The sequence below is a fragment of the Gadus chalcogrammus genome, chromosome 13 (genome assembly GCF_026213295.1).
Source record: "Gadus chalcogrammus isolate NIFS_2021 chromosome 13, NIFS_Gcha_1.0, whole genome shotgun sequence".
Lineage (NCBI taxonomy): Eukaryota > Metazoa > Chordata > Actinopteri > Gadiformes > Gadidae > Gadus > Gadus chalcogrammus.
Window position 1 is genome coordinate 10,228,020 of NC_079424.1, and position 16,540 is coordinate 10,244,559.

The 16,540-nt window shown below is 48.0% G+C and overlaps 1 protein-coding gene across 3 annotated transcripts in view; it reads left to right on the forward strand.

The window, feature by feature from the left end:
• LOC130402559 (plexin-A1-like) overlaps positions 1–16,540 on the forward strand; it is a 172,561-nt gene that overhangs the window by 131,799 nt on the left and 24,222 nt on the right. For all 3 annotated transcript variants that reach the window (XM_056606771.1, XM_056606773.1, XM_056606772.1), the window contains exons 13-18: positions 2,380–2,531; positions 7,186–7,309; positions 7,591–7,727; positions 10,938–11,105; positions 14,572–14,665; positions 15,750–15,986. In XM_056606771.1, the coding sequence (XP_056462746.1) occupies positions 2,380–2,531; positions 7,186–7,309; positions 7,591–7,727; positions 10,938–11,105; positions 14,572–14,665; positions 15,750–15,986 (912 nt within the window). The remainder of the gene's footprint in view (positions 1–2,379; positions 2,532–7,185; positions 7,310–7,590; positions 7,728–10,937; positions 11,106–14,571; positions 14,666–15,749; positions 15,987–16,540) is intronic.

A 16,540-nucleotide genomic window follows, 5' to 3' on the forward strand; every position in this document is an offset into this window, starting at 1 on the left:
AACATTACATGTTGTGTGTGTGTGTGTGTGTGCTCCAATAGCCTGATGTCATCAGAACGCCCCCTGCCCGTATCTGTTTGGCAGAGAAAAGTGTTATGGTTGCACCTCTCAGACATGAGATGGTCATCTCCATCAGCATAAAGTAATAATAATAATAATCCACCAAGTTCACCTCTCCCCTCCTCTGCACTCCACTGCACATACAACGGCAAACTAATGCAGACCAATTCTGTCCACTCCCTCCCCCCCCCCCATCTTGTCCGTCTGTAAGAAGCCTTTATCCTCTTTTTCCCAGATCCCTCTCTTTTATATCAGAGATAAGGCTCTTTGCTGGCTTCCTATCTGTATCTCATGCCCTTTTTCCATTCCTCCTTTTATATCTCTCTCTCTCTCTCTCTCTCTCTCTCTCTCTCTCTCTCTTTCTCTCTTTCTCTCTTTCTCTCTTTCTCTCTTTCTCTCTTTCTCTCTTTCTCTCTCTCTCTCTCTCTCTCTCTCTCTCTCTCTCTCTCTCTCTGCCTTGCTTGCTGTCTCGCCGTCTTTCATTCTTCCTCTTTAACCACCAGATGCTATCTACACCCTGCTCCCGGCGTTCAGCCACAATAGGCCTCACAGCCCCACTACCACCCCGGCACATTGGCATACGATCGAGACGGACGGAGAGAATACGAGAGAAATAAAGGGGGAAAGAAAGAGCTACGAGATGGAAAAGAAAAGAAAGGAGAGTTTAGGCAAGCAGGGCAACTTGCCACGTCGGAGAATAGAGAGCGTGTTTAGGCTGGTGGTTTTTCATCAAAAGTCTATTTTTTTTTGTTTGCTTTGGTTTGGAGCAGCGGTGGCTGCAGCAGTGGTCGGTGGGGTTTACAGATAAGGTCCATGTTTGGACAGAGAGAGGGAGAGATTTGATTACCGCATCTGAAGATTAGCACTGGCGGCGCCATTATGTGCCACTCTCGCCTTTGTCTCAGGCAAGAAATCTCTATATGCACTCGGGCACATTGATAGAGTGAGGGAGGAATCCCGAGAGAGAGAAAGAGTTGGACATAGAAGTGGTTAGAGGGGGTGGGAGAGGGAAAAGGACGGAGAATAGAGGAAAATAGGGTTGGTCCAAGTAAGGGTCCTTACACTGGTGAATGTTGAGTAGAAAATAATCCATAATTATATTGCTGTGCCATTTAAGCTCTGGCCCTGTAACACAGCAGGTGCCCCCTCATTGTGCTTGTTAGTGTGTGTGTGTGTGTGTCTGTGTGCATGCGCATTCGTCGCCGCTGTGGCTTTCAATAGCTTCCTCTTCCTCCATGATGATAACATTAGACCCAGTGTCCCTGCTGTGCTGGCAGGCTGACAGGAGAAAAGTTAAGAAAACAACAAGAACAGGGTCGATCGTCTCTGACCTGGGCACCATTAGATTATGACTGAAAGGGCAACCGCCGGACACACAAACGGACACCCGCACACACTCATCAGCGGTGACGAGACTAGCACATCGAGTTAAAGCACTCTGAAGCCCTGCTGACGGTGCACTCGTTTAGAAAGAGGGCCGAAGAGAATGTCCTCCGGATGTCATGGCTGGCTGGCAGCCGACCTCGTCCAGAAAAGGAGCCCCCCTTGCATGCATGTGTCGAATGCCCTCTCCCAGCCAGTGTTCATCCCCTAGCTCTTCTCATCCCACTCATCCGACGGGTCCTCCGGTCTCATTCATCTCATGCCTCCTTTATTGACATTGAGGTCAAAGTGCGACCTCTTACCTTGTTTCCCCTCATGCCCCTTTTCCTTCTCCCTTCCACCAATCGAATGACCGCGATGAAAAGACCTCGACCACCACCGCTGCCACATACTCCCCCGCAGTTTGTCTCCACCCGTACCACGGCTGCTAATCCAATTAGCCTTGGCGTTAATCATGCTAGTCATGAATGATGAGCGTCAGGGCCATTGTCTGGGCCCTGGGCTAGATGAATGGAGCTGTGATTAGCGACTGGGCTAGCCCGGGGTAGCCATTAGCACCTCGGCACACCTTTCAAGGACCTCCTGAGGGAAGTGGGAGAAGGGGGGAGGTCATTGTTGCGTAGTAATTGTGTTCAGTAGATTAATAGTCACAAGGTTAAATGAGATATTTAAGTGGGTTCTTGATGACGGGTCTGGGATAAGTGCACGATGTGGCAGATTGTTCCTGTTTTTGATTGAGTTGAGCCAGAGTTAATGGATCGCCGGTCATTTGTCATCCCTCTAACCGAGCTGTGTATGCATTGCGTGTTGAATTAGAGCAGTACAACGACCCCATATGGCTTTTTTAACTCAGAGTGCTCCTACTTTTCTCTTCGACTTTGCCAAACTGTCACGCCAAACCCTCCCCCTCACCATTTGGTTTGTCCCTTCTTCCAGCTGTCGCCAGAGACCGGACCAACACAGGGAGGTACCATGTTGACCATCACGGGGGAGAATTTGGGCCTGCACTTCAAGGACATCCAGAATGGCGTGCGCATCGGCAAGGTGACCTGCATCCCTCAGGAGGACCAGTACATCAGTGCCGAACAGTAAGTTATCCCGACACAGGCTTACAGTCTTATGCTTTCATTTTCTCATGTTACTTTGAGTAACTCTTTAGTAACTCTTTAGTAACTCTATTGTGATTGCGTCATTGGGACACCCTTCAGTTTCTTGCCTCGTCATGTTTTCATCCATGTTTTCCTTCCTCCTGCTCCTCACATTTATACCTATTTGGCTGTTTCCTAAAACACTGCAGGTGAAATGGTGTATGTACCCACCAGCCATTGGCTGTCGGAAAAGCCAATGGGTGGTGGGTTTGGCTTACCCCCACAGTGGTAGTGCTAGATTCTCTTTACTCTAATTGTGATGCTGCAACAGCCCTCAGATCCCAGCATCACTGTGCAGAAGATCAGGGGCCGTATTCACAAAGCATTTTATCTTACCGCTAGGAGTGCTCCTAACTCGCGCTAAAACATTTTACGCAGGAGTTTTTTCTTAAAAGTTATTCACAAAGCCGCTGAGACCTACTCTTACTAAGGATAAATCACAAAGAGTGAACTAAGAGTGACGCGCCGTTGCTATGGATTACGTCAATTCTCGTGCACGAGTTTAGAAGCGGTCAGTTCGGTGATTGGTTGTTCAGACGAGCCCACTGAATCACCGAAAAACAAGGAAATAGCCTAGGCTAGAAATGAATTCCTATTAAGTAGTTATAGTGCAGTTAGCAGAATACACGCATGATGACCATTTTGTGCAGACCACGATAATGACGTTGTAGCCTGCACGTTCAAGAGAGAGAGAAAGCAAACAATAAAAATACGTAAAATCTAAAATAAAATAAATGTTACGAACTACCCAAGTGTTGACTGATTTGTGCCAAGGTGTTTACCTAAAATGTGTTTTCAAAGTGATCCCTAAATGCCTGTCCACTCGGTTCCACACGGCCAAATTCCTTGTAATGTTCCGCCATCATCATCATCATCATCATCATCATCATCATCATCATCATCATCGTCTGGCTGTGGAATGTTCCTCCGCTTGCAAAGGTTGTGTAGAATGGCACATACAGTGATTACTGTGCTTGCCCTCTCTGGGGTGAGGCGTATTTCGCCGTGGAGGACATGAAACCGACGTTTCATCTGCCCAATTCCTCTCTCCACAACATTTCGTGTATGTTTGTGTGCTCGCAAAGAGCCAATACGATGTGTTTTACGCATAGGACTCAGCGTAATCTGCGTAATCACTTACATGTTACACTTTAACTGTGCTCCCGGTTGTGGATTAAGGTAGGGTGTCTAGAGCCACGTCTTGCATGGATAGTCACTGTCACCCAGCAAGTGACACCCAACTGGTACATCTCAAAAAGCTGCCTCAGACCGCTCACCATTAAAATGCGCGAATCATGGGTAGCTGAAGATCCAGGCCACTTTGCAACAACATCCAGTAGGCTATGTTAAAATTTGCATCAAAAACAACCTGCGTGTTGATGGAATGCACTTTCTTCCTATTGACGAACACGTCCTCGTCTTTTGATGGCGCAATTATTTTTATTTTTTATAAGTTATATATATTTTTTTATAATTTATAATTTTTATAACATTTTATTTCGGGACTAATCGGATTATTCCTGTTAGTCGGGGATGTTATTGCATCGCGCATTAACTCCACAATAATTTGAATACCCTAACATGTCGTCTCGCAGGCATTTTAAGATTCTTTGTGAATAGGTCTTACTGAGTTAGGAGTCCTCTTGAGGACTTTTAAGCTCTCCTAGACTTAGGTGCTACTTTTAGTCCTAAAATACTTTGTGAATTGCTCTTAGTGAAAAAAGTTAGGAGTCCTAAATTTAAGAGTGACACGCCCATTATTTTTAGGAGTTACTCCTAAATTCGCCAGTTAGGACCTACTTTTAGCCCTAAGATCCTTTGTGAATACGGCCCCAGATAAATAATGAATCCATTATTAATATAAACGACCTAATAATTAATCACTGTCCTTGTTTTGACTACAGCTTGTCCCCATTGTTTTCCTTTTCCTGTGAAATTGAAACTGGTGCAGGGGATAAAAGGGGAGAAGGAGCGGTGGAGGACACAGCAGGAGATGTCCTCTAAACTCTTGACTCGTGTCTGTGTGCATGTAAACAGACGCTCCCATTGGTTCCCCCTCGACCGCACACGCAATTCGGGCAAAATCGGTGTGTTTTGTACCCGCCGGCCTGAAATGGAGGGCACACAATGCGAGTGTGAAGGCTTGACAGGAGTGAAGGGCCCACTGGTCTCCCAGCTGTCCCAGTGAAGCATTAAGTCAATGGGCTTCACATGCCCACAGTTCAGATGAATTGATTCTTATGGCACTGCCGAACTCTACGCCCTCAGATGGCAGAGTGATGGCAAAAAGTCCACAAAACCAAATGGGAAAAGGAATAAAGTGCCCCATAAGAGAGGGGATCCCCCTTTCGGAATGGATGGGGGGTGTAACACATGCTGGGTGTGCGGTAGGCATGGAGTCCACACTACGAGACTATACAGCCGGTTCTGGATCCCTCTCTCCCCTGAACCCTCCCCTAGAAAGCTATAAATACCAATATGTCTTTCCCATTTGCCACCGGTGTGCGTTACCCTATGGTGACTGAAGCCAGCGGTGATCCTTATTTTGAAATGTGCACGCAATTAAAAAGTAGCCATCATTTTACCTGGCGACACTGCTCTGGCTGCCAAGAGGAGAAGGAGGAGGGGGAGCAGGAAGAAGGTGGGGAGGGGGGGGGGGGGGGTAACAGGGGTTGAAATGTCTGTGTGGGCGGGGGGGAGCTGTCGTGGTTATTAAAAGTGATGTCCGCTTCGCGGTGCCATTAATGGACTGATTGCTCACGTCGTTTGCCCACGACCCCTTCAAAGCCATTACACAAGGGGGGGGGACCCAGGGGCTGTGGGAGTGACGGCACGGGTTCAAGGGTCAACTATCAGGGAGGCCAGGGTTGGTTGGCTCGTATAAACGTAGTGTTGGATTGGCCCGCACAGTGTATTCGCTGCCTGAGATGCTTTTTCTCTCGTTTTGCATTTTTACCCTCTTTCACTTTAATCAAATCTCAGCTCCAATAAAGGGTACGGTAACTCCTCCACCAGCAGCCCAAGCAACCGTTACAGCTCTCAACAGAACAAGCAGTCCCTGTTGTTTGTTCATTTCCTGATTCAGGGTGACTATTAACAAACATCTAAAAGCTGGATCCTTGCGTGGGTTGATTTTTACCACTTTAACTCCCGACAGTCGAACTATCTGTCTCCATCAGTCGGATGCCGTCAAACCGTGGCATTCAGAGAGCAAACAAAAACACAAGAAACAAATGATATGCATAAGAAAATAAGTGTTTAAGCTCCTTTTTAAACAGTTAACATTTCCAGTTTCTAACCCCCTCCCCCCCGCCCCCACCCCACCATATGTTGTTTTCTTTCTTACTAATTACACTGCAATTACGTAAATGAGCGAGCGGTAATTTGAAGCTTCGCCATCCTTTCAAATAGACTGTGAATAATCAGTTGCTTCCTGACAGGAGCCTCCGTCCACCCATAAACCGGCGGCTCCGCACAGCCTCCCACCCCTTATCTGTAACATAAGCACGGCGAGCCAGGGGAGAGAGAGAGGGAGGGAGAGGGGGGGGGGGGGTCCGGCACTCTTATTACCAGGGTCCTCACACTCAGCGGGCGGTCCTCTGAATAAATGGGCAGCGGGGAGAAAAATTACACTGCGTCAAAAAACTGTGGATGTCACGCCGGTGGAAAGGCAACGGCGTGGGCCACCTGCAGGGAGCATGGGAGCCGGAGGAGTTATAACTCATCTCCAGGAAGGGAAGGAGAGGATGGGGGGGGGGGGTGGCTATAGGACAAAAGCTTGTTCAATTAATCAGTGGCTCTCTCTCAATGATGCGCTCTCTTTCTCTTTCACTGATGCTCGCTCTCTTGCTGTCGCTATCTTTCTCTTTTTTATTTTTCTTTCTTATCGCTATTCCTCCTTCCCTCCCTCCTTCGCTTGCTCTTCCATTAGTTTTTCTGGTTAATTAACAGTCGGGTGTGTGTGTGTGTGTGTGTGTGTGTGTGTGTGTGTGTGTGTGTGTGTGTGTGTGTGTGTGTGTGTGTGTGTGTGTGTGTGTGTGTGTGTGTGTGTGTGTGTGTGTGTGTGTGTGTGTGTGTGTGTGTGCGTGCGTGTAAGTCTTCCCCTGTGGGTCTCTGTGCACCTTAGCCATTCCTCCTCTCCTTCAATCATTTCTCCAATGGATTTTCATTTGGCTGGCCTGTGCCTAGGGCCAAGTGCAAGGCTTATGGTTCCACATTACCCAGTAACACACACACACACACACACACACACACACACACACACACACACACACACACACACACACACACACACACACCATAGTACACAGCGACCTCCGAGCCTGAGTGATTTGCTGCTGTGGTACAATGGCCCTGCTGCGGTGGTCGGTTTTGGGACAGCAGTATATTGTTTAGTCTCTGGAATGTATTGTCACCTTAATATTAATAAGGGTGTACACTACCCTTTGCTCCCTCGTGCTGCCTAATACGTATTATTGTTCGGTTGTCGAGTGCCATTCAATAAAATATCTCCCCCTTCTCTCTCTCTCTCTCTCTCTCTATCCCTCTTTTTTCTTTATCTCTCTCTCGTTCACTATCTCTCTCTGTCTCTCAGGATTGTGTGTCGGCTGGCCGACGCGACGGGCTACAGTGTGCAGGACGCTCGCGTTGAGGTGTGCGTGAGGGACTGCATCCACCCTGACTACAAGGCAACCTCCGTCAAGTTCTTCACCTTTGTGGTAAGTCGACGCGGCAAGTCTCGGCTGTCACTCGCACGTCAAGACACCGAAGCAGCATTTCTACCATATGACATGCACCGAGGTTTGGCGCACACCACATGAACCCGTTAACCAGTGTTCAGCTCCATTCTAACCTGCCACCGGTGCGGGGCAGAGACGGCTTTTTTCAGTTGCGCTACTGAACGATTTGGGACTTGGCGACTTGAGATTGCGCCAGCAGAAGTGAACGTGTAGTAGCCTCTCCACTCGACTCACCCACTGCTCTGTTTGTCCCTCCCCAGTCGCCGTACTTCACCCGGGTCCATCCGTCCAACGGGCCGTTGTCGGGGGGAACCAAGATCACCATCAAAGGGAATAGCCTGAACGCCGGCAGCGCAGTGGCCCTGAAGATCGGCCTCCACTTTTGCCGCTTCGAGAGGTGAGGACAGGTCCACTGCGGAGCCATACTGGAGTCTTCCTCTCTCTCTAAGGCTCTCTCACTATACCTGTGCTTTGCCACTTCTATAAGCGGGAGCTGTAAAATGAAATTGTAATGACCTGAGTGTAGGGTAGAGCATCTGTTATATTGTTATTTTTATTTGCTGGTATTTGTGATTCTCATGCTAGCTGTTTGAAGTGGTAATCATTTTGGACCACCTTCCACACAATCAGTTCAGGCTAGGGAAATGTGTTCTATCTAAGGAACGCACATTGATGGAGATTTTTATAGATGTTTGAACAAAATTATATCCATTTAAATGATTTTCTACCAATCTGGAGGGGGAATCCTTCCAACCATGCTTCATTAAAAATAGAAAAATATATATGAATGAGGAAAAATATGAATCTGAAAATATTATATTAATGCTTATAGTTATGGGCTCAATAAACCTACACTTAAGTCAATTTTCACCTCATGTTCCTACTGCTGGTATCCGCTCAGCGATGACTCAGTTGGGTCGACAGAAGGTGCCAGAATGTCTGCAATCACGGAGACACGGATCCAATTTGATATGTGGACACCTTTAATTTTCGGAGCCAAGAGCCGCTTTGTCTTTTCCCTTGCTTTGTTTTTGGGGTTTTTTGAGTATTTTCTGGCAACCCAACAGAGAGATGCATTCTGTTCAACATCCAATCATGAACAGTGTCTGGCAGATGGCTGATGGGAGACGGCACCTCTCAGAGAACAGTGTTCAAACTCGTGTAGAAGAGGCATCTCGTAGGCTTGAATCTAGGAGAAATCCAGGGAGAAGCTATAGAAGGCAGCAGCAAAGAAGGAAGCATGTATCAGAATCAAGGAAAAAAATAAGAAAAAGGAAATGGGCAAAGATAATCGTAGGAACAGAGGTGGTGGGATTTATATTTTGAATTGTTATCTTCCGACAGGTCAATCTAATGAGCTTGGGCCTTTGCAGCTCTGTTGTGTTTAAGGAGTGCACGAAGGGAATGAGGCAAAGGCCAATTTAAAGCATTGTGGCACGTTTCCAAAAAGGTGGACATAACATCTCTCTTATCTTGGCCTTTCATTCGTCGAGCAGCAATAACCTTTATGGCCAAAGTAATGAAGCATTTGAGTCCATCTCCTTTAATATGCTCTGTATTCAGTCGGCCCCGCGGTTTAATCAAAACCTATTTACCCTTACTCCCTCATCCTCTTATCTCTCTCGCGCTCTTTTTCTCGTTCTCTTTGTCACTGTCTCTCCTTTTTCTCTCTTTCTCTCTCTCTCTCGCTCTGCCTCTCTGTCTCTCGCTCTCCCTCTCTCTCTCGCTCTCTCTCTCTGTCTCCCTCTCTGTCTCTCATTGTCTCCCTGTCTCTCTCTCTCTCTCGCTCACTCTCTCTCTGTCTCCCTCTCTGTCTCTCTCGGTCTCCCTGTCTCTCGCTCTCGCTCTCTCGCTCGCTCTCTCTCTGTCTCCCTCTCTCACTGTCTCTCGCTCTCTCGCTCGCTCTCTCTCTGTCTCCCTCTCTCACTGTCTCTCTCTCCCCCCTCCCGAACTCCTTCTTTTCTACACCACTCTTTCTTTCTGTACACCCCCCCTCCCCCCTCTCTGATCCACATTCTGGCGATGCCATGGAAACCGTGTCAGATACGTACGTGGCTCCCCCCCCCCCCCCCCCGACACTGCACTCACGGTGTTGTGAAAATGGTAACCATGGCGACCATGGCACAGGCGGAATGTGGCAACCAAAAAGAAAAATCCTCTCTCCCTTTCATCTCTCATCCTCATTCCTCTGCTCTCCTTACGCCCCCCCCCTCCATCCTTCACACACACACACATACACACACAACCCCCCCCCCCACCCCCCCTAACAAACACGCATGCAGACTGATACTTAGCAGAAGGTGCCGTAGAAATTCACTGCTGTCTGCAAGACGGCGGAGACGTCACCCCACCCATGCCTCCCACCGCTTCTCCAACCCGACTCCTCCCACCTTACCCCCCCACACACACACACACACACACACACACACACACACACACACACACACACACCCCTAGACACATCCCACCCGCCACCTTTCAACCCGCCCCCCGTGAGGCGCCAACAGAGCACCCGGCAGAATAGCAGTCTTTCATCTCCTCTCTGTCATCCAGCCTGTGATTCAACTTCCGCAGTAGATAACGCTTCGCCAGAGTTCTCTCGCCGTGTCGTGTGTTTTGCGAGTCCCAGCGTGCACACAGAGCCCCCGTGCTGCCCTGAGCCCCGGCAGGCAGGCAGCCAGTGAAAGGAAAGGGATTCACAGCGTGTAAACCTCAGCCAAACTGTGATTCTTAACCTAGGACTCCCTGTAATTCCTGCCGAGGTTACAATTGGCATATTGCAATCCGAACACTGTGAAGCTGAGTCATCCTCCCTCCTTGCTCACTCTCTCTCTGCCGCCGGTTGTCGTCTGTCTGTCTGTCTGTCTGTCTGCCTGTCTGTCTGTCTGTCTGTCTGGGTGACCGCAGAAGGTGGGTGCAGTGTATTAAGGTCGCGGTTGAGTGTAAAAAAACTTTCTGGCAGACCAACCAAATCTTCCTGAGAGGCCCCAGTTGGCTGGCTGACTGCTGGGGAGGGGTTGGCGGATGGGGGGGGGGGTTCAAACACGCACACATGCACACACACACATATTCAAAGACTGTGATTTGCAATGCCACAGTAGAAAAAAAAAAGGCAGGTCGGATGTAGGGAGGGAAGAGTGAGGGAAAGGGCGAACGAGGGAAGAGGCGGTCGTTGAAGGCCTGTACCGCAGTGTCATCTGGGCTGGTGGAGTCACAGCCACACACTGTCTGAAAAGCTGTGCTCTGCCAGGCTCCCCGCTCTGTGTGTGTTATATTGTTGCCGTAAATACGTGTTGTCATCTCAAGAACTAAAGGACGTTATTTCTCGGTTTATGCTCCCATGCCATAAACTACTTTTGTCTCTGTGGGTGAATTCAACCTAAAACTTTTCTCTGCGCTTCTGTTCCCCCTGCTTGTTTTTATCTCTCTCTCTCTCTCTCTCTCTCTCTCTCTCTCTCTCTCTCTCTCTCTCTCTCGCTTTCCGTCTCCCTCTCGCTTTCCCTCTCTCTCTCTCGCTTTCTCTCTTTCTCTCTCTCTCTCTCTCTCTCTCTCTCTCTCTCTCTCTCTCTCTCTCTCTCTCTCTCTCTCTCTCTTTCTCCCCCGCCAGGCGTAATGAGAAGGAGATTGTGTGTGTGACCCCGGTGGGCAAGAACCTGGGCCCCACCCCGGTCATGGTGGACATCAACGCTGCGGAGCTCCGGAACCCCGAGGTGAAGTTCAACTACACGGACGACCCCACCATCCTGCGCATCGAACCGGACTGGAGCATCGCCAGGTAAGGACACTTCACGGTAAACGCCTTGTCGGGGATCCAGGTTTGATACCCACTGGCGGTCATATGCTGCATTCACTCTCCTGTAAATAATGGCTTACAAGCCTCTTGTTTATTTTCAACTATGAGAAAGTTGCTTGCAGCTTCCCTAAAATGCTCCCTGAGTGAGGGTGTTGTCCAGGGTCCGCCACAGCAGTATGTCATACTGCAATATGCTAGCCCGGTATTGTGTAAACGCTGCACCCTAACAGTGGTGTTTGGGGCCTCTATCGCCCAGATGCACCAAAGGGGTGTTTCCCACCTTGTGTATTCCCATCTCGTTGTGGTTTAGCCACAAATTACATTATTTGCCTACAAACATGGCCGATGTGTCTGAAACATGAACTCTGGGTACAGTAGTTTGAGAAATGTCTTATTAAACGCCCGTAGCACCTGGCCAAGTCCCACAACCATAATTAAATAAACACTTGGTTTTCACCCCACACATTTTCTCTCATAACGCGTAACGAGACATAAATATAAACGTACTTATTGAATCAAATCCATTCTTAGTGTTTCCAAAGTAAATCTTTTAGTAGTGTAACAGCTGGATGAGGAGCTCCTGCAGCGGTGCTGCTTGATGAGTTTCGTGGAGTTTGTTGATGCGTCCGTTAATACCGCCTGACTTATTGAAATGAGGCTCCGTAGCCATGGGAAGATCTGCACTGTAAACACAAGCTGTAGTGCGGAAAGAAGATGAAGGAAGCAAAGAGGAAGAAGGAGAAGAAGCGACGGGGGGGCTTCCGAATGCTAATGGTCTCGCTAGCATGACCTAGAAAGCCGTTATTCCCAGTCGCTGCTGAAGTTGACACATTTATGAGCTTTTAAGTTTTGTTTTTGTCTTTTGTTTATTCCCCCTCCCCTTTTATAGTCCATAGTTTTGTTATCAGAGATGATAACTGGATAGGGAGACACGTAAGTGTACTATACTATAGTATACTATGCTACTATACTTCTACCATAGTTAAAGGGACATGCTAGCGGTGTAAATGGAAGTAATTATCCATTTATGTGTTTACAATGGCTTTCATTTTCGAAAACTGAAATCCTAGTCTGAAACTAGTTGTGAGAATAAAGATTGAAAGAACGGCTATTCAGGGATAACATAAGGATGCAGCTTGGCAGTTAAGGGTTTGGTTTAGCCCATAACAAGGAAACTCAAGGAAAAAAACACCTCCTCTGGTGGGAGGTGGGGGGGGGGGGGGGGGGGCAAAGAAAAGAAAAGCAATTTTTCAAGCATACCTGTGAGGGGGGAGGTGAGAATTGCCGCAGCGCGCGACCGACTCTCCTCATGTGACAGAGGTGTGAGCGGACGGGAAGTGGCGTCCGAACAGCGGATGATTGAAAGGTAGCGGGGACAAAGGGAAACAGGAGAGAGAAAAGTGTCGGCATCATGCCTCGGCGGCGGCGCTGACCCGGCGCCTCCGTGACTCTTGTTTGCGGTCTCGCTGCAGCTCTCAGAGGGGGGCCACAGATCGTTATCCCCCGGCCAATCTTGGCCGTATTTACCAAGCTAAATTGTTGCTATGGCACCTCCACTGACCCTGACGCCAGGGCCAATTCCAGGGAGAGTTGCACTTTGCTTCTAATGTGAGATGCCCGAGACTTCAGCTCCCTTAACTGGGCGCAGCGGCTGGAAGGACATGGCTTGATGCGTTTCAGCCCGAGCTGTTTCATGGGGTTGCAGATGCCCTATATGTTGTTGGGGTGGCTTTCTGCACGACCTGCCTTACCGCGGTTGGGCCGGCGCAGGCGTGACCGCGTGCCTTCCTCTGACTACTTTAAAGGTGAATGGAGCCCATCAAATGACGGACGTTGGCAGCTTGGCGGATCTGTGTTTTTGAGCCAGCCACTATCCGCCCACTTCAACATCTGTCTCCCCAGCACCAGCTTGCTGGTTTCCCCTTCTCGGGCTGCCAGCTCCCCGGCCCCTCTCTCCCCCCCCTGGTCCACCATCAGGACATGGCCTAGCCGCTTCTCCAAGGCCTGGGCTTGGCTTTCTATCGTTCCCCAAGACGCACGCTCCATCTGCCCCCCTAGAAAACAAAGCCAACTGGCTTGATGTGTTCCCTTTTAGCTTGCGGAGTGTATGTGCACATGCACGCACTCGCACGCACACACACTCTAACACACGCGCACACAAGCACACGCACTAACACACACATGCATACACACTCACAAGTGTGTGTGTGAGCCACATATTTCACCAAGCACGGGGGTTTGGTTCGTTAACTTGTTCCAGTAACTGCTTCAGGAACATCAGAGCCAATGAGATTTTTAATAGCTGCTCTCTTAAAAGTGTCCTTTTCTCTGCCTCAAATAATTGAGAGCGATTAAATAATTGGTCTGGTGGATTCCTAGGTTTCGGGTCATGTGAACACAGTTGCGGTGTGTATTGTACCACTACTATATCACAGCAGTACAATGTAACCGGTTCACTTACATGGTGCATTGCAATGCACTGTTGCTAAGTGACTGATGGCTGATGTTGACAAAGCTTTGCAATAGGCCTCAAGAGCATTCTTCTGTTTTTGGACTGCTTTTTTAATCGTTCATCATGCCATCATAGTAATCTCATGCAAGCAGACAATGTGGGCTGTTTGCGCCACTCCCCTAGTCCTGGTTCTCTGAGCGGTGACAGAAAGATGTCCAGAACCCCTCCCAGGTTGAATTTTAGGACAGATGTTCGATATTTACTTGGACTCCGCCCCTAATCCCCATCCAGGTTTAGGTAAGATTTGAACGTTCAGCCGAGAGCTTTAGGTTTGCCATCATTACCTGTGAATGGCCCGCCATGAATAAGCTGGCAGAAGGCTGCAGCATAAGTATGGCATTACTGTTAAATTGACAACTGGAGGGCTTTCTTGGCAAACAAACGCATGCACATGCAGATTTACACTAAATCACGGCAAATGTTGCTGGAATAGGGAAACTTGTATGGGATGACTTCTGCATGCAGCCATCAATGTCTCCCTGGCCATAACTTCGGCACTGAAAAAGTTCAAATTTATCTAGGTTACCAATTGATGTAGGATGCATACAAAATAAATAATTGTATGGCTACATGCAAGTGCACTTATCCACCACTAACCTGTACCACAATGGACTGTTGCAACGAAACGTTAAATAATTTGTAAAAAAAAGAACAACAACAGTTTTGCTTCTAGCCGGTGCCACATAATCGTTGCCGTCGTACCACTGAAACTTGGTCCTAATTATAACATTGGCTTAAAATATACAATTCTTATGCATCACTAACTTCATTGATCCAGCAGTCGGTGCCTCTTTAAATGAGCAATTAAGCAATGAGGCAGGTGATGGTTCTATAATTAAAAGTGGGACGCTTGTGTAATTGAAATGTCTTTTAGAAGAAAAGAAAGCTTTGCTTCTCTGTGATCGTGGTTGATGTCTTGTTTTCCTTATTCCGCAGTGGAGGAACCCTGTTGACCATCACCGGTACCAATCTGGCAACCATCAAGGAGCCCAAGATGAGAGCCAAATATGGAGCTGCCAAATCGGTCAACGTAAGTTGTTGAATTCAGCCACAAGCGCATGCTTCTTTCAACCAAACTAAACATGTCTGGCACAGCCTGTAGAAGCAGCGGATATTCAGGTTTGAAGTCTCCTTCATTCTCTTGCTTCTTCTTTATGTCAGATATTCAGACGGTACACAGATTTACGTTGGACATCATGCACACACACATACACACTAGACCCCCTCGTTCACTCAGCCAAGGGCCTGTATGCTTTTTGATGTTGAATTTCTTTTTTTTAGCAGTTTAACCTTTGAAATGTCAACCAGCTATAAAGCCTTTCTGCCAAATCCCGTCCGCTTCACCTTGCACCACGGGGCTTCTCTAACCTTTTTCCTTTCGCTCTCTCTCTCCTGCCCTCTACCTGATGTAGAAGAAAGAAAACACAGCTATTGTTACCACCGTTCCGTAACGTCCCTTTAAGACAACACTGATGCAATTTATTTTTCCGATATTTTTTTCTTTCATTTACCGTCGAATCGGATCGTGTCATTGAGTGACATCATCAGTTTAACGGACACATTTTGCGTATGCTAGCAAAATTGACTAACAAAAGACACACGCAAGTAAAAAGGCGTCTCCCCTGACGATTCCTTGGCAATGCTGTCGTAGCAGAAGTGGCTAGTGGACCGTGCTCTCCTGTTTCCATGTATGTCATTACTGTGTAATTTGATCTCGCCTGACTTGGTTGAATGCCTCACTCTAGAGGGAATTCGCAGTTGATATCAACAATGATTACGACACTGATGTTATAAGGCCGCTTCTTTCCCTCATCAAGGCAGAATCATTTAATCGCAAATATGTTCCAGAAATAATCAGCCTATGGAGTCTTGATTCTTTATGTGAGGCTTCATACCAATTGGCATTGGTGTCGTCATGGTCAATAAAAAGTAGAGGGTGACGGCTCTGCAGGAATCTCAATGCAGCATAATCCTATTAAAGATATATTTATTATTATTGGGGTGTCTATTAAAGTGCTCTTTAAGTGCTGTAAACACATTATTATTGCTGCTTCCTGAAACATGAAGCATCAACCACTCTCTGCTTACCCGTTCTTCCCTCTCCTCCTCTGCAGAACTGCACGGTGGTCAACAACACCGTGATGGTGTGTCTGGCGCCCTCTGTGGCCGCTTCGGAGAAGGGCTTCTCAGAGACGGGCAGCGGGCCCGACGAGATAGGCTTCGTCATGGACGACGTGCGCTCGGTGATGGTGGTCAACGAGACGTTCAGCTTCTACCCGGACCCCGTGCTTGAGCCCCTGAGCCCCACGGGCATGCTGGAGCTGAAGCCAAGCTCCCCGCTCATCCTCAAGGTATGGAGCCGTCATGTTCTCTCTGCTTAAGCTGGAGCCGTTGATACAACTTCCAACTGGTGCCTACTGGATCAGTGTAACAAAGGAAGGTAGGATGGGTAGATGGATGGTAGGTGGTGTTATGGTAGGATGTGCATCTTATCCTATCCATACCTTTGAGAAGTATCCAATGTATGGTGTCAATGATTCAAAATTGTCATTTTGAATGTTAGTTTTAGATTCACATCTAATCTGAATCATGGATCGGTGCATAATTGAAATGTACCAGTGGGCGCACGAAAGCATCCAGAGCACGTCATATAAAAGAAAGATTTGACTGATATCAGGAGAACAATGAAAGGAAATCATAGTCTTGGCAGAAGAAAAAAAACGAAAGCTGAACACTATTCAAGCCGTGAGTCACCACAATGTGAAAACTATTTTCTTTGGTGCAGTCTCTTAACAGTGAAGAGCAGAGTACAGCCAGGCTCGGGGAAATTGTTCACAACATGCCATAGATGGCTCCCTGTCTCTGCTATCCTTCCGCTTTCCAACTCTACTCCCTTTCTCTCTGA